This window comes from Notothenia rossii, assembly GCF_949606895.1.
Source record: "Notothenia rossii genome assembly, chromosome: 1".
Taxonomy (NCBI): domain Eukaryota; kingdom Metazoa; phylum Chordata; class Actinopteri; order Perciformes; family Nototheniidae; genus Notothenia; species Notothenia rossii.
In genome coordinates, this window is record NC_136912.1 from 14,061,211 (window position 1) to 14,080,083 (window position 18,873).

The 18,873-nt window shown below is 42.0% G+C and overlaps 1 protein-coding gene across 5 annotated transcripts in view; it reads right to left on the bottom strand.

The window, feature by feature from the left end:
* lrba (LPS-responsive vesicle trafficking, beach and anchor containing) overlaps window positions 1–18,873 on the bottom strand; it is a 189,991-nt gene that overhangs the window by 89,120 nt on the left and 81,998 nt on the right. For all 5 annotated transcript variants that reach the window (XM_079656844.1, XM_079656847.1, XM_079656846.1 and 2 more), the window contains exons 35-36: window positions 16,759–16,867; window positions 6,620–6,786 (exon numbers count right to left, since the gene is read on the bottom strand). In XM_079656844.1, coding sequence (XP_079512970.1) covers window positions 6,620–6,786; window positions 16,759–16,867 — 276 coding nt within the window. The remainder of the gene's footprint in view (window positions 1–6,619; window positions 6,787–16,758; window positions 16,868–18,873) is intronic.

The window sequence follows — 18,873 nt, forward strand, 5'->3', positions numbered from 1 at the left end:
GGAGAAGAAAAAAAAGCCCTAAAAACTTCCCAAATGGCTTTTCATTCAGATATTGATCAGCAACCTTTTATCATGACCTTGCTCCACCAAGGCCATATACTTTCTTAAGGGTATATAAAACTCATAAATCTGAGAGTTGCTAGAGAGTCGCAGCGAGGCAGCGAGGCAGGGTGGTGTAAATGGTGTTTCTGGGATGGTGGCGCTCTTTCATACTTCATAACAAGGATTCCATTACATGTCTGGGATGCTAGGAACAAAACTGATACGAAAAAACGAAACCGAGGATATAAAATATGTAAATGGTTAGGGTATATTGGTTCAATTGGACACCTTCCCATTCAGTGACAACATAGAGGTTTATAAACCAGAGACACTTAGGCTATATATACAAAAAAAGACATTGACTTGTTTGTGTTTAATGAGGAAACCAAAAACACGGATTACACATTTTCACCATAATTGTTCAAAAAAATAACCAACAAAATTAAAAATATGACAAAAAGTAAAAAAAGATTCGCAACAAATGGAATGAAAAAGCAGATGTGTCAACCTTCTACTACTTTACGTGGTAAACATGCTTCACCAAATCATAAAGATATATAAATTATAATGTACACCAAACCTTCACAAACGATCAGAAAAAGTTAACATTTTAAATAATAAATATTGATAACTTACAAAATAAAAAATATCAATATATCTTACTTATAATATAGTAACTTATATAATATAAATTGTGAAAAAATCATATCCACCATTATGATTAAAAGCACCGGTTTTATTTGCTTAACCACTTTTGTTTCTTCTCATATTAGATGATCCACTGAGTATAACCTTTAAGGTCTCGGCCTACAATGCAACACTTAACCAAGCTAACATATGGACATCATCAGCTGTTAATATGTTCCACCATGACACTTTGTTGCTATTCCTTACAGCCCCAGCCACTGTACTGTATATACAGTGGAGGTAAATGTTATCATTAAGGCTATATTCTAATTCATATCCATGAGCCAGGCTGCACGGTAGGGCCTCTGTGGCACGTTATTTTATGTAACTGATGGAACGAGGGTCTGTCAAACTCCCCAGAGATTTAGGAAACATCCTTTTTGTCCCCGTCACAACTTTTCTGTCCCAGACGCATGTCACCGTGCATGATTAACGAGGTGGATGGTTTCACGTTAAACCCGTTTAAGGACTTTAGCGTTGGAGATTCATGCAAGATACAAAGAGTCTCGTTTACAGAAAGAAGAGCATAACTGAAGGCAGGCTCCCATTGCTATGATTATGCTATATGTTTATGACTGTATCAAGCCAGATGGATGACCAAAACTCGAGCCCCATGCTAATTGGTTTTGAAGTAGTCCGGAGCTGGACTAAAGGAAACAACTGTCTCTTCCTGGGATGAGCCGGGAGCTTCAGACTGCTACAGCTGCCACTGCTCATACAGCAGGTCATGTTTGTGTTTAGACTGCAACGTATTTATAAGCAAACCAATACTAATTTCCTTTATAAATGACTATTTAATCACTGTACAAAGTCATGGACTATTTTGAATCTAAAGATGGGCTCGTTTCAGAGATTATCAATGTCTAAATGCCATTTAACATCCACCAAGATTTACATTTGGTGAAATGTGTAACAAAAAGACTAGCTAGAAAAGACAGAAATAGAAACCACATCAATTGCTGTGTAGAACGGTGGCGTGCAAAAATGAATGCAATGACCAAATCTGATGTATAAATTCGAATTAGAACATATTTCGGATCTAGCTACACTGTTTATTCTGTTCCTAAACACAACAAAAGTCAGTCTGATGGACAGATAAGACAGCAGCTGCAGAGTTTTCCATCCAGCAAACATGACACGCTCTTAACCTTTTACATACAGATTTGTGCAATCACTCATCGCTTTGGTTTAGTGTATACTGCAACGAGAGGATATGATGTAGGAAAGAAATGTCCTGGTCTTGTCTCTGTCTCCATCTTAACTTTTAATGCTTCAGTTACAAATATCTCTGTCTCATCCTTGGTTCCATCCAACTCTCCCTCTCTCTCCCCCTCCGTCTGTCTTCCTGCCCCTCTCGTGTCGTGCATTTCCGAGAGTCAGTGTACTCTAAACAGTTATGTTCTTGTTTCCTATGGTTATAATCTCCGCTGACGTGCTGGAGTCCCATTTCCTTTTTCAGCTCTGCGTGCACAGTACCAGCGCAGCCGTAATGTACAGAGTGTCCACGAAGCATGCACGCAAAGGCAGCGCAGACATTGTGCAGACCTCGGCTTTAACACATGCATTACATTCAGTATTATGTATCATAATTGTGATTTAGGTCTAGAATGAAAGCATACGAGTAGAGATGAATCGTGCTGCCGCGGTTTCTCATGCAATCATTTACTGTATATGAAGAAAAAATGCTATGTGAACAAGAATGGCCACACTGTAGTAAGCATAACTCGGTAGTATGTTCAGAGTATAATTAATAGATATCTTGAGAGGGTGATACAGTTGCAGTCCAGGAGGCTCAACGTGTGGGATAAAACTAACAAGGACTGCAGGACAGAGCAGTGGTGCTACAATACATGTTTTATAAATGTATAAGTTAACAGAGTATTTATTAAAAGGCCTATAAAACATATTCACTTAATCAACCTCCTAATATCACTATAAAATCATATTGTGGTTTTGGTTGTTTTAATTGAGACATTTTCTGTATTCTGCTATTTCACTTATGTCAGTGGCCCAATCAGAATTTAGCAAGATCTGAGATGATACTGTCAATTAAACCTGAGCTAACGACATTAACAGAGAATTGATTTGGCCAAATGACTGGGATTTTGAGTTTTATATTTTTAATGAATAAGATTTAGGATGTATTTTTTAAGATGATTTAGGAAGTAATAGTCTGTTTTATAGTGATAACAACATTTGAAACCAAATTTAAGATGCTTTAAATAAAAATGTAAATTGTATCAATTAATTGTTAAATCACATTAAATGTATATTTAGTGACGTCGCACCCTGAACTAAGATAGCAAAAGTAGTAAAGTATAAATAATTTACAGGATAATGTGTAAGGTGTATGCATACAATGAATATAGAGTTGCTCTGCACTCACTCTGTTCATGCACAACTTACAATGGTGTATATTTAATGGTGATATCCTATAAAGACGAGGCTATAACCTTTATTAAAAGAGAAGAGAGCACAAAGGAAAACCGTCCTCTGTATATTGTGAGACACCATTTCCCACCATCTTTTGTATCATTAGTGGATAACAAGTAAAAAAAAAAAAATTCTAACAGTGAACGTTCTGCTCCGGCTTCTTTCCCTCAATAGTGCGCTAGCAAAATGACACAAGATAAAATAGTAATGCTAATATCAATAGTTTGTCCATTACAGGTCAGCTAACTGTCCAGCGGAACAGTTACAAAGCTGTTCCTTTTCGATCTCACAAGGCCGATCAATACGGGGGCATACTGTTTCAATTTTGCCGGCATTGATTTTCTCTATAACACTCCAACCCTAAAGCATTCGTCTTTCTGAAGGAAGGAAGATTTGATTTACTGAAGAAAAATTGGAGTGCACATCACAAAGATTTTTTGCCGGGCGGGAGTGTGACATGCGGAAAGATGGATGTCCCTTGGCTGGGAAGCCTCTAGCCTAAGGGCGTCCATTAGAGCAGTGGTGCTGCAGAAAATGAGCTGCTTATATGAGGGAGGAGGAGCAGAGGGAGAGGAGTTGGTGCTCGAGGTGTGTGTGTGTGTGTGTGTGTGTGTGTGTGTGTGTGTGTGTGTGTGTGTGTGTGTGTGTGTGTGTGTGTGTGTGTGTGTGTGTGTGTGTGTGTGTGTGTGTGTGTGTGTGTGTGTGTGTGTGTGTGTGTGTGTGTGTGTGTGTGTTTGGGGGGGGGGGGACTAGCTGGAGGTGAGGATTGTTGGAATAAAAAGGATGCTGATGCAGGCTTAAAAAAGGCAAGAGTAAGACAAAGTAGGAGAACAGCAAATTCCAGTGAGTATACCTAAACCTCTGCATCTTGAATATTGTTTCCATTTGCCTCAAACTGACTGACTACATCAGTAGATTGTCAACAACAGAGTGAACACACTGCTTCTGCATCACAGTTCAACCTTTTCTGAGCTGCAGCCACCTTCCTGTTAACTTCCCCGCCTCCTACACCCAGAGTGAATTTCCATGGTACATTAGTCAGCCTATTAGAATGCAATAAAGAGAAGGTATGAGAGGGGAGAAAAGAGGAGAGTAGAGCGGGTCCCCCAGAGACCGTGAGTTGGCGTTCTCCATCATCTGCCCTCATCTCCCCTCGCTGTCCGTCGACTTTGTCCAGGTGTCATATACATGAAAGATGATTCCTGACCCAAATAAACACTGCGGCGCTCTGGATGCTCGGTGGACCCAAGCTCAGAGGAAAGGAGGGGGGGGGGGGGGGGGGAAACTGGAGAGATGAGGAGAGAAAAAAAAATGACAACTGCCAGCGGTTTCATTTGTGGATATCTTGCTAGCTGTTCATTTACTTTTTTCCTCCCTTAAAAAGACAGCAGGCTGGCATGTTGTACACCTGGGTCTCGAGGCACTGGGACAGAATAGTATGGATGAACAGGTAGTCGCCCTATCCGTCTGACTGCAGATCTGTCTATGTTTTGACACAAGATGACAGACAAGGGCACAAAAAAAGATAGATACTGCCACTGTCTGGTGAAAGGAATCCTCCCTGGACGCTCGTTGATACAACTGAAGGAGATAGTGAAACAAAAAAGAGCAAAAAGGACAAGGAGTGGGAGAAGAGGAGAGAAGAGAAGAAATGGTATGTTGTTACGTTGAGAAAGGAAGAGAGAGAGAACCACAGACAAAGCAGGGAATGGAAAAGGGAAAATCACCTAACACCTCTTTCCTCCAGGGGCCGGGGCAGGCTGTAAGCTGGATATTAAGACACAAATTGCATTCAGGCGGGTCACACTATGTCAGGAGATATTAGATGCCTGCCGTGAGGAAACAACAATTCCCATCAGCTTGTGAGAAAATAATATTTTCATTTTCAGACTCTTTATTGAATGGAAACTTTGGGGAATACGTTTTTATGGCGTGTGAGCAGCCAGGTTTGGATTTTACACCCGAGCAACAAAAGGTCGTAATCAAAGCTGCGTATTGTCTTTGTGTTCCTGGATTTCATTTTCACAGCTGGAAACAGGTTGTGGGTTTCATCCGTCCTTCCCTTCCCAACTGTATTGACACGCTGGGATGGTGCTGCATCACATGTGTTGTATGGAATAAGGGAACCAACATCCCTTGTATTAGGAAAGACTACATGCATGCAGGTGTACTTACAGCACAAGTATTTTTTTCTGTGTGCATTTTTTCCTTTTCCTTGTTCTTTTTCTGGGTTTTGCAGCGCCAGATGTTTCTCCAGTGCCCGCATACCAGGGGCCCTGGTGCGAAGCTGCACCACCTGACCTTCACAGTAATTGACCAAAAATATTGATGTAATGGCACAGGACTGATTGTGATTTATTAAAAGAGCGCTGCACTCCAAGGCCCAGTGCCAATGGCTCCCTGCGCCCATCGGCAGCCATTAGGAAAACCATCAATAGTGCAACGGCATAAAGGGCTGGTAATGGGGGACTTTTCTGGCCGGGGCTCGTAGAACACAATCTCCATAGTAAATAGCTTTGTGCGAGTACACATGGAGTCCAGCAGAAAAAAGAGAAATAGTGAAAGAAGCATTGGGAGAGAGATGGGATCAAGGAGAAAAGAAATATGACAAATAATGCACTGCATCCTGATTCAATAGAAAGGGAAAAAAAGGAAAACAAAGGCAGCCAGAGAGAGAGTCCTGATCCAACAGCAAGCTAACCCTCGCCAGACGAGTCTCTGGAGAGTTGGTTCAGCCTAACAAGCACGAGCCAGCGGCCGCCTCTCCGGCTCACCATTACACACTACCTGCACAAACAGCCATCATTAGGGAATAGCTGCATTGGATTCTGCTGCCTATTTGGCGAAACAAACACCGAGGATAGGGTTCCCTCTGTTCTTAATGGAAGCGGAGCTGTTTAAAAAAGGCTTTCATCTCTCTCGAAAGTCAATGCATCATTCAACCCACAGCTGACATTTTCACCTTTGCAAATCTAATTTAATTAAAGCCATGAGTATTGGGGGATGAGAAAGATTATGATGAGATTAAAACCATTACAGGGCTTTGAATAATTTTCAAGGATGAGAAAATGACATGCTACGAACACTGTGCATAAAAGAACCAAACAGGTGCATCCTCTTGATTAAAGGCTCGTCTATACCATGAGAAGTTATTGTCTCGCTAAACTATCCAGACATGTGGGTAACAAACACAACTGTGGTATCATATACATTTAAAAGGATCATTTGTCATTTTTGAAATGAACAAAAAGAACACGGGCGAAAAACTGCCGTGTACAAAACACACAATGTAAACAAAAACCTCAACAGCACCTCAGGAATGTTCCCCAAATTGAGATAGATTTAAAAAAATATTGTACATGGTAACTTTTTATGTGTCTTTAAACAAAAATGTACTTCAAAATGTAAAAAAGTCCGGAATGAATGAATTTGTCTTGTTTTTAGACTTTGGTTTTACCTTTTGGCCGAGCTTCCCCAGGCTCTGTGTTTGTCGGTCAGGATGTTGACTATCTTCTGGACGAGCTGCGTGGCGGTCACGTGGTCGCGGTACTTGGCTGCTCGGATCAGGTGGTCGCACATTTTCTCCTCGTCTCGCTTCTCCGCTGCGTACTGCGCACAGTTCGACTGCAAAAGAAAGAGAAAAGATGCATTAAACAGATATTCTGGATGAGAAGGCCTCTCGAGTGTGTACATTTCAAAAGACATGCACGAATGTGTCAAGAGACTGAATGATACAACATATAAATGATCACTTGTGTTAGTATCTTAGAGGAAATATATGAAAAAAAATGTGTTCTAAGATAAAGTTTCACATATACAGTAGAAACTCTGAGTCGAACCAAATGAAAAGCATAGGGTCATTTCTGTCCTCATGTCACGTTGATTAATAACAGTGGACACGCATTTACTAATGCCCTCCGGCACACCAAATCACACGATACCCACAATGCACAGGGAGGACATTTTTCTCTGTCGGAATTTGTTATCAGAATGGGTCTTTGAACTCTGCAGCGATGGGAAAAGTAAAAAACACCTCCTGAAAACAACCGCTATCATTTGGATGTAATGTGTTTTGATTTCCAATCTCTGTTTCAGAATCAATTTCAATCTCCTCTTGCACTCATGGCTCACTTTCAAAGTGTTGTTTCAAAGAGATATTCTTACTGAAAGTCAGCGTTAGTCGAGGGACAGGGTGTGAAAAACATGTGCTATGAATAGTGCTGCTCGCCTTATAGATCATCAGGCTCAGAGCGGTGCGTTTATATTTCCTCTGCATCTTCTCAGACGGGAAACTAAAGCAAAAGGCAGCAGTATTACGAACAGAAGCTCATTCAATTGTTAATGCTGCTTCGGTTATTTATGACTGTCCTTATCAGATTAACCTTAAATTAAGCCATTGGTATAAACCCAGATACATGGCCTAACAAATGAAACCTGCTCTCCGAAAGTTACCAGTGAAGCGCTTTATAATGGGTCATCCTCTTCAATTTGAACGACAACTTTTCATATCTGACAGAAAATCTATAGGTATAAATCAAATTAGAGGGGCTTTTGTGCAGGCTGCTGGGCCTTAATTATCCATCTATGTCTCTTTGTGTGGCATCAAAGTGGGCCTTGACCTTTCAGCATGATGACCCGGGAAATGGCAACAAAAAAGGGAGTACGGAAAAGGAATTTTCAAGTAAGTGTTTCAAAAGAAAATGCTGGGCTGTTCGTGTGCGCGTGTGTGTGTCCATTAATCTTGATCAGTGGCAGCTGAAGGCAAGCAGGAATTGGGACAAGCAAAAAGCTGGACCAAAGGAAGGGACCAGGAGGATGGTTTCAATTCAAGTGGCGTTCAGCATCACATTTTTGCATTAGACGCTGTATGATATACCTATTCCAGAAAGAAATATTTTATTCTGGGACAATAGAGAGACACTTCAAAGATCAAACATCTTTAAAAAAATGTAAGGGTAGGAAGGGTAAGTTGCATTCCTATAAAGTCAATTTCCATCTGCCCCCGTCAGAGACATGTAAAGTCTGCAGTACTAATCAACAGTGCCGGGTTCGAGCTCATAACCATAAACAAACACTTCATCACCTGTGTGTTGAGCCTGCCCAAACACCCCGGCCCTCCATGCTGTAATGGGATTTTCTCATATCCCAAGCCAAAGACGACTACAGCAGAAAAGGCCAAATTCACAGGCTCAACCCTAAAATAACAACCAGAAAAGCTGAACACATCACTAGCGCCATTAAAACCCAATGTTGGGCCTGCCTGTAAGTGGAAAAGACAAGTCACTGTTAATGCTCGGGGTCATTCCGTTGATGTGAAGTCAGAGGATAGGCCAGGGTATTATGAAGGACTTATTATGTTTTGTTATTACGAAGGTTAAAGCGAATATCCAAATCTCCCATCTGTCTGACAGGATAAAAGGGCAGAAAGTAAAAAAATGGCTTTTTGGCTGTTTTCAAACAAACTGTTCTTTCTTTTCTTTCAAGGAATGCTGAGAGAACATAAGAAGTAAATTAAAAGTATCTGCTCCTATTTGGAATGAGAACCATGCCTCTTTTGGAGTGACTGAAGCTGCCAGTGTGCATATTTTGACAAGAAAACAACCGTAAAAAACACCCACTCAGAGACAAACACCTCCATTTAGCAAGTTAAAAGAGTGCAGCTGAAGGCACGGCAGGATATATGCTTCTGTTAAATTCACACCCAGACAGCCACCAGGGCTTGCTGGCAGTGAGACCGTTATGACTTGCGACACTGTAATCATGGGCAGCACCTTCCATTACATGTCCTGGCTGACAGGGTCGCCTGGCTCTGCCGAAGGAGACAGCTTGGTGAAGACCAAATGATAATGGCTGGCATTAATCGAGTCAATTACACTGAGCTGTGTCGCCTACAATTCTTCAACAGTTCAAAAAAATAACTATGGATGTGTTTTGGAGTTTGGGGGGAGAAATGGTCTGCTTGGTGGAAGTGGAAAAAACCCTAACCACCTCAAAAATCTCATCATGGCACGTACAAAGACAAAGCTTTGAAACGCATGCATCGTAAATCACATTACTGAAGCTCTTTTTGAGCCAGCCAATAAAAACACTCGCTGGGTTTTTGTTGCCTAAATTGTTGTTGTGGTTCACGCCGCCACTGGCTCATGTTTCTACAAATAATAAGCAGGGGAAACCAGGAGAGGAGTTTCACAGTGGTGTTGTAGCAGTGTCAGCCTTATCTAAATGCTGTAGCTGTTGTCAGTTGAGGCCTCGGCTCCCCTCCTCCTCCTTCTCTCCCTCGCTGGGTTGAGAGGGTTAACCAGTATAATGGGCTGGAGAACGGAGTCTCATTACAAGATATCAGCCCTATGTTTATCAATTAGAGTGACAGAGAAAGGTCTGGTTGTGTGTTACCGAGCCTCCTTTCAACACGGCGACTGACAAAACCAGGGGTCTCAGGGTTCTGTCAGAGAACAGGAGGAAGAAACAAAACCAGCAGAGATGTTATTAAAGCGCCTGATTTGCAATCTCTTGACACTGGTGGCACATCAGGGTTACACACTCTCCGAGGCCGGGCTATCGTTCTGCGAGAATCTTCAATTTCTCACATAACGTCGACAAGCACTCCCAGAGGGGTTTCATTTACAAACGGGCAGAGAAACTGTCCAGAGGAAGGCGAGACATCAGGCTTGTCCTTGTCTTGTATCAAAGAATGCAAATACACTACAAATAAATTCCTCCTGGAACACAATGGAGGTCTTCAGAGACAAGAGGATGAAATGAGAAAGGAGGATGGGGGGCGCTAAACAAAAGTACACGCCGAACCAGTCCACCAATTGGTTTCACAGAGATTCTCTTGCACTTGATCTCTTGGCCTCGAGTTTTCAAATTGCAACATAAAATGTCACCAGGGGAATTCAGACAATGGCTAGGGAAGAAACGAGTGAAAGGAAGAGGAGGGGGAGAAAAATGAGGGCTTAAAAGTAGAATGGCGAACAAAAGTCACCAAATGACAATGCCTGACAGCCACTTCAATTCTGAAATGATGCTCCTGTCATGCCGTGCTCCCAAGTATTGATTTTTTGTTCTTCTCTCGGAGCACAGGAGGGGGAAGAAATAATCTAATCCAGTCGAAACAGATCCCTGCTGCTGGCACCGTACCATTGCTAGCGGCCATCAAGGTTAACGTAGGCGCAACACTTATCAAAGTATCTCTCTCCCCCTCCTTCACCCTGCCCCTCCCCTGTCTGTGGCTGATCTTTAATGGACTGGTCACCATGCTCGGATGGCAGCCTCTTCATCTCTTGTACCCAGAAACCTCTCGTCTCTAGCCAATCGCGCCCTGCTCTCGCCACATCAGTCTACGTTGCTGCCATTTTTCTACAATGACTCGTGCTCAGCTTCAAGGTCATGCCACGTGAAAAATCATACTGTCGTCTGGAGGTGAAAAATAGTCAAATGAAGAAAGGACGCCCCGAAAATACACGTCCTCTGGATTGGACGTTTCCTGAAAGCACGAATACAGGATAGTGGATTTGACCTCAGGCTGAATTTTAAAAACACGTTTCTTTGAACAATACGAAATGTAAGCAGCGAACTGACATCATTTAGCTAAGCTAGAAATCCTTGTTTTTCAGAATGTTGAGCTCACCTTAACATAATAAAAAAAAACATGAGGACATTCTTCCACTGAATACTGAATAGAAGACTGTGAAATAAAGTCATATTTCGGAGGGTTAGCTGGTCAAACAAAATGATGGGAGCTACGGGAAAGGTACCTTGGGACTTCATTACGCAGACAAGTCATAGAGACTGAGACAACTGTTCCCCAACCATCTTCTGTAACCCACTTCTCTCTCAAGTGAGACAGCACACGTTGTACAGTTAAGAACAAATATCCTCCACCAAGAAGGTCAAGACAGCATTGTTCATAGATGCCTATTTGCTTTACATTTTGACAGTAATTGATTTAAGAGAGATAATACTATCCAGTCTTGATTGGTTTTTCTCTCTTACTGTACATGACATTTCAAGCCATATCTTAATGGTTTCCCCACAATGTGATCACAATCGTAGACATTTTCCTCTCGTTCTTTTGACAGCAGTTTTGCCGGACACACAGCCCAGTTGACATGCTACATTACACTTGCGACAACTACATGACAGCGAGCTACAGTTGGTGGCAGCTATCAGTCAGAGAGCTGTGAATGATGTGGTGTAAATAGCCTTTGGGAGTTGTGGTTCTCTGGCTTTTCCTGTGTGTGTCTGAGTAACCGTAGATCAGCTGATGGCTTCTGTTTTCACAATGAAAGTAATTCTCTAAAACAGGCTTGGATGGAATAAGAGAACTGCTCTGTCTGTAGGCTATATTTGAATTGGGATGCTCAGGCTTACTTAAAGGAGTACCTTACACACAAAATGACCATCCGATAGAAATGTCTCACCCAGTGTTACCTTGAATTCTTAAATAAAACTTGTTTTTCTGGCAAGACTCCACAGTGAATTGAAAAAGGAGAAACGTATTGATGAATGGAAGTACATGGATGCCTCATTTAACAGTCAACTGTATCAGAACGTTTTTATGCTGCTGATTCGCTTCCATTCATCCAGGCTTTTCTCTGTTGTATTCTTTGTTCACCTCCTAGGGCTTATGCATGCAATAAACAGTTCTATTGTATTCCAAAATTCACGGGAAGAGTAACTGTTTTACAAATAACATTTTGTGTGGATGTAGTATCCCTTAAAGCTATCACCGTGCATCCTCTCCCAGACTCTCTGTGATGCACACACTTGCAGAGAGCGGTGCTATGATAATGCAACATAATGAGCATCAGCTCAATGTTAATGTCATTAACGTGGGAGCAGCACTCGATCGTTTTACAAGCTCAGCAGAGGGAAGACAATGACGCCAAGCACTAATTAGCTGCTATCGTCTGGCTTTTCACAGGATCTCTCAGACAGTCAATTCAATTACTCCATATAACAGCGGAAGATGAATCAAGGGGGTGTATAAAAAAAAAAGGAAAAAGATTGAGGGGAAGGGAAGGGTAAGAAAGAATAGAAACGACTTGGGTCTTGCTCACTCTTCCCTATCTGGACCTTCTTATCTGCCCTTGTGCCCCTGAGCCCACCACATTTCATCCCTAATGAACAGCCCCATAAAAAGAGGGAGTTCGATTTCTCTCCCCTCCTTTCTATCTCTCGGGCCCCCCCTCTCCTTCCTGCTCCTCTGAAAGATATCAGAGTCTATCATTTGCTGTGCTGGGCAGCAGCATCATCCGATCTGCAGATCTCCTTCACATTAAGGATCCTTTTAGATAGAGAACCCTAAAAGGTAATTGGATTTCCCCCCAGTTATCTTCATCTGTTTCACCCTAAGCCCACTGTAATAACTTACTCTCAGGGCCAGAGATAACTCAATTCTGTCCCACAGAGAGCCAGTGAGAGTGTGAGTGGGAAACAGAGAGAGAGAAGGCATATGTTATGCTGGGTATCTAAATCCTATATCACTGCCTTCTAAAGCCCCTGTCACACTGTGCCGAAATTGACACCCGATGGACACACGAATATGGAATTGTGTATTTCGCACGAAGATGGCCCCGAACTACACACGAAGGCAACATTTACATTACATTTAAGACATACAACTGCAACGAAAGTAACACAAACAATTATGTTAAAGTATTATGATACTGTACTGACATTTTCCGACTTTGTTCTTTACTTTATCCGTCTTTATATGTAGAAGATATTACGTTTTCTACCTCATGTTGTTTCCATAGCAACAACAACTTCCTCGCCTTCAAAATAATATATTATATCCTTTTTAGTTTCACAGAACACAAATTGGGTTATTTACATAATATGTTTACATGATTTTGTTGTGCAATAAAACAACCAGATGGACACACGATAAAGGAAATGTTCAAATTCGGATCTGATCGTAGCAACATCGGGCCATTCGTGAGGGCATCTTAAGCCATCTTTGGCATGCCAAAGATTTTGCCGCCGCTCCCGAAGTTGCTGCCGGGGCCTGATAAATTCCACCGGCGGTCATACGATGGCTTAAGATGCCCTCACGAATGCCTTACGAAGGGCAAAATGGACACACGAAGTCAACACGAAAATGAACCTTCACAAGGTGCTTCGGCAATGCTTTGTGATGCCAAAGATGTTGCCACCGCTCCCGAAGTTGCTGCCGGAGCCTGAGAAACTCCACCGGCGGTCATACGATGGCTTAAGATGCCCTCACGAATGGCCCAATGTTGTTACGATCAGAGCCGAATTTTAACATTTCCTTAATCGTGTGTCCATCGGGTGTCAATTACGGGACAGTGTGACAAGGGCTTAAAGGATACCATCTGTGACAAGGAGCAGACATACATTTGTTTTTATGTATTGCATTATACTCTTTTCTGGTGCCTTGGTGTTGCTGTTAAACTAAAGCAGGACTTTTTAAAGGCATAATAGTACAGTGAGGGAGGATGCAGAATATGTGCTGGCAATTGTAACTGCATGATTGTGCAAACCTCTTCACTTCCAGTGTAACAAAATGACAAAATGGGTCATTTTGGAGGCCCCTTTTAAGGTTGATGTCTCACAAAACAATAACCAACCTTTGGTGTCACAGAAGCACAATACAGAGAAACAACGTTTAAAAAAAAAAAAAAAAAAAAGCTAGGACATAGCTGAAAATTATTTCAAAACCCTCCAACCCCCACCATCAGGGGGGATGTTTCATTGGCCTGTTATTTTTATTGTGGCAGTGCAAAATGAAATCGTTGGCTCTAGCAGCTAGAGCAGGGCTTGTATGGAGGCAAAAATCAATACAGCAATATCAGAGCAAGACTTATCAGGGCTTCACTTCTTTCAGAGGTCACAGAGGAGCAGCTGCATTTAAGTGGGGAATTCAATTGTGAAACATAGTTTGGGACGAGCTGGGCCGGGTATCTGATTAAGGACGGCTGGAAGATTGGAAAGGTAGAGTAGGTTTCCAATGACAACACGAAAAAAACAACTAAACAAAAGTTATAGCTTTCCATTAGTTGTGTGTTAGCAGTCGATTGACTGACAGTTGTAACTTACAGAGCTGATCATTTGGAAATGTAACAACCTATGACCCTATTACACTTCACACAGTGGATGTAAGCCCCCAGTCTTTTATACACATTACAGATATGACTGAAAACTGGTCACTGATGAGAGCCCAGAGTAGAACATATAACTACACTTTTATACCAAACATGGATCGAAGAATAATCATTTCATGTGTTCAAGCAGGCTGGGATTTGGTCAAATAACTGTATGCTTGCTAAAGTCTTATGTGAAACAAGGACTTATTCTTACAGTATGCCCAACCCTTGTTAGACATACATTTAAAATATTAGGGCTAACACGTTTTAGTTTTTAGTAACCTTTGTATATAAGATTCAGCTAAAATAAATATGGCAACACACACAGGCAGAGCTTATTATAACAAAACAAGCAAAACAATCAATCCAGTTTGGAACAGGCAGGTTGTTGTGTGCAATGCCAAGCTACGACATGCCAGGTAAGGAATCAGTTACTGTACTTAAGCCTGGAACTTTTAGAAATGGAGGAGTGTGTGGCCTGCTGCCACAGCGAGGGGCCGGGCAGAGCAGAGATCATTCGGGGCTTTCGGTGCAGCGTGGCTGCCAAGTCTGTCCGTCTGTCCGTTTGCCAGTCAGGCAACATACTCAGACATTTTTACTTGTGCTGTTCTCGTGTCAAATGAAGACAGATGCATAACTTTGCATACTGTACATACATTTAGCAAGAGGCCAAATACTGCACAGCTTTTCATTAAGTAGATATCCATTATATAAACCATCTACTACATTAACCTAGTCGAATCAAAGCGTAATCCACCAGTCCATGTTGAAAAATATAAAGCCATGTCAGATGGTACAGTTTGCGACGCTGACACTTGGGAAAAGAGTGATGGGAGTGATGAAACAGGGGTTCATGCGAACAGGATGTTGATAACAAAGCAGTCCGTCCCAAAAGGGAGCAAAACATAGCAATCACAGACAAAACTTTGATGTTTAAGAGTTGTACCCCCACCCCCCTGATTGACTTTCAGCACTCTTGAGGGAATTTACTCTACCTGAATGTCAGAGAGACCCTTCATTGAACCTTAAAAAAAAGCATCACATTTTACTGCGTAGTGGGGGCTGGGGGCTGAGGGTTGGGGCGCTGGGTTTACACACAGTCAGCCCTTCAGGCCAGCACCTCTCAGGTCTGTCTGGGGATTTTTAATGCTGGCAGGTTCCTGAGAAATGAGCAAGGGAGGGATGGAAGAGAAGGGAGGATGCCATATTCCTGTTACTGGCAAAATACACCCCCAGCAGGAGTATAAAGGACAGGATCTCAGCAGGACAGGAAATGATTTTGGTGAGATCTAGAAAGCCGAGCGGGGGGGAAGTTGGACTGGGAAAGGGGCAACTGAGGGTGCCCATGGGTCAGGATGGAGTTAGCCCGTCAGCTACATGTGAATGGTTACATTTGTGCTGTGAGAACTTTACGCAAGAGGAGGGGGAGAAGCTATGATTCAGGGGTAAGCCTGCCGTTAAACGGAGAGGCATAGGGATAAATTAACACTACACAATGTTTGGCTAGGGATATTTGTGCCAAGCTCAATCTCCAGCCTCAAAGTGCTTCAGTCAGTGTGTGTGCGTAAGTCTGGGAGTTTTTTGTGTGTGTTCACGATTAGCGGAGAGGTTATGTTTGAAAAGCAAACATTTACCCTCTAGCTTTGCTGTGACAGATCCTAAAACTTGATGGACACGTTTTGAGTAGGCATTGGATCAGCTCCACTTTGCTCTCACTGAATATTTTCATTAAATATATTCACTGACAAAACATAGGAATATCAAACTTATAAATACTTCTATCAAAGGAGTCTTAGTTCAATGGGCCTATAGCTACAAATAAAGTTTTTTGTCAGAGTTTAGCAAGTTGAGAAAGCACAGGAGGAAATATGATAGAAGCTTACGACAAATTGTGCTTGGTTAACATTTTGTTGACAGGAAAAAAAGTCTATGATCGAATTCTTCACTAGTTGGACCGGGTAATCTTCCCTCTTTCTTCATAGGCAACAATTAAAGTATAAATCTGTCCTCTATTTATAAATGTGTCTTTAAAAGCATCTGAACGTTTTAAAAACATGTGAAGGACACTCTTCTATTGAGAAATGCTGATCAGATTTGTACATGCTCTCAATTTAACTCACTTCAGTAAATAATCTTTCTTGCAAGCTCGCTAAATGGTCTGCAAAAATACACTTTGAATATACATTTCCAAAAAAGACACATATTAAAAAAAGCTGAATAAAAGCAACACTTTCTGCTAAGTTTACTATTCGTTGTATTTGTTTAAAAGGCTACAGATTTCAGACTTAATTTGCTAAATATTGTTTGTTTATGTCGTTATTACCATAAACAGAAAATTACAATCCAGCATCTTCAAAACATTATATTTTGAATAGACCCTTATATTTATCCAAAGATTATTTACTTTGCTTTTCTAATATTTGGGTCAATCATAATGTTGTTCTCATGCTTGTGCATGAGCTGCCAGAGCTGTGGAGCATCTTACCTCAAACTCTGCATGTTTGTGAATGTCTTCAGCCCTCTGTCGGCTGAGGATGAATTCAGCTTCATTAGCCACACGAACCAGGTGGTCCTTCATGGTGTGACTCAGCAGCCTGTGGAGAGGGCAGATGGACATCAGCACACTGGAATACTGCATAATAGATATACATCTTTTATTAGGTATATGAAAGTCAATTTTGCAGCAGTCATAGAGGGGGAAATGCCATACAGATGCTTAGCAACATCATAAAATATTGAGGTCAAAACATCTGTTTAAAACTGTGGTATCTGGTAAGAAGGAACAGCCATGTAATAGCCATAAAATGCTGGAAGAGAGCCGTGGAAAATAAGCAGAAAATCAGGGTTTAGGAGCAAAACCAAAGCAAAAAGATCCTTTAGCTGGGGTGCAGGTGCTAATTGACTTGTTAATGATATGCATCTGACAGGAGGGAGGATCTCTGCCCATGTTGCTACATGTGTACCTCCCTCTTCTTATCAGTGGTAACGAAACATGCATGCCGTGTGTGTGTGTGTGTGTGTGTGTGTGTGTGTGTGTGTGTGTGTGTGTGTGTGTGTGTGTGTGTGTGTGTGTGTGTGTGTGTGTGTGTGTGTGTGTGTGTGTGTGTGTGTGTGTGTGTGTGTGTGTGTGTGTGTGTGTGTGTGTGTGTGTGTGGCGAAGAAACCTCTCTACAGCCCTTAAGGTCAGGACTGTGCAAAGTGGAACAATAACAGACTAGGGGCCAGAGAGCAGGGATGGGGGGGGCTGGGACTGACTGTGTGGGGGGAGAAGGGGGGGTTAGGGGCTAGGGGAGGACTGTAACCTAAGCCTGCTGTTTCAGCGCAGGGCAGCAGGGGAGCGGAGGTGCCGGGGCCTCTGCAGCCTCCATGGCCCTGTCGAGGCCCCGCTATCAATAACCGAGCCACTGCTTTATGGCTCTGCGCTTAACACTGTATATGGACAAAACAGACATCTCTGAAGACATTACGGAAACAAACTAGTAAAATATTGAGCAATAATAAAATCTGCTGGCTTCCCCAAGTTTAATCCAATACTGATAGACACGTTTACCGCCACTTAGTACACCCCTCTAATACCTGTTTGATGTCATACTGGTCTTAATATGGAGAAGAAAAAAACATAAGGGGAAGAAAATAGCCTATCATTATTTATTAATATATATTTTATGTCACTTAGTCTGTGTTTTTTACTACACCATCAACTTCCTTGGTACTTTAGCCAGCAGTGACAGCTTTACGTCTAATGATACACACCTGAATTATAATATTAGAACATGTAACAGCCTCCTGTACACAAAATCCACTGTCAAACTACTTGTAGTAAGACCACCGACTGTATAAATAACATAAAACCTAATCATGATGGACTTGCGTATAGAATAAAATCTGGATTTGATTAAGTAGGTAAAATGATGACCAGTTTAGAAGGGAATTTGATTTTCAACTAATCATGTTGTAATCATATTTAAATGACTGTTTGATTCCCACTAAGAGTCAGACCAGACATACATTTGCCTACACATCAATGCACTTCCGTGACTCGCCCTGACTTGAGTGATGGCAGAATAAGCCACTTAATTGAATTGCAAATCCTTCCCTCTCATAGGACTACAGTGCATTGCTACACTTATTAGCATTACTTTGGATTAGCCTCTGCCAAAATTCTTGAAAGCTGAGGATCAATAATGGAAAGTGTGGCTCTCTGAATCTGAAATTGAGGAGTTATAAGACTAAGAGTTACTGATGTGGGAAGTCTTATTAGGAAGGAACAGAGAGGCTTATATGTCGGGATAATTGAAAACCAAGAATGTATCGACGAAAAACAAAAGACAGTGGCAGGCAGATAAAGGCTCAACTAGAAAGGCAATAACTGACAACGGGACAGGAGGAAATCAGGAGCCGTTTCCCAAGTGCCACAGAGGAACCAGCGATCAGAGCCCCTGTCACCTTTTACCTAACCTCTCTCCTTTTCCCTAATCCCTCGAGGATGAGCATGCATTGTATGGAGCCTTGAACTCAAGGATCTTCCATCCTCACCAGCCCCCACCCCGATCATTGATTGTTGTCCAGAATCTTGAACAGCCTCCCTATCAGTGAGGCC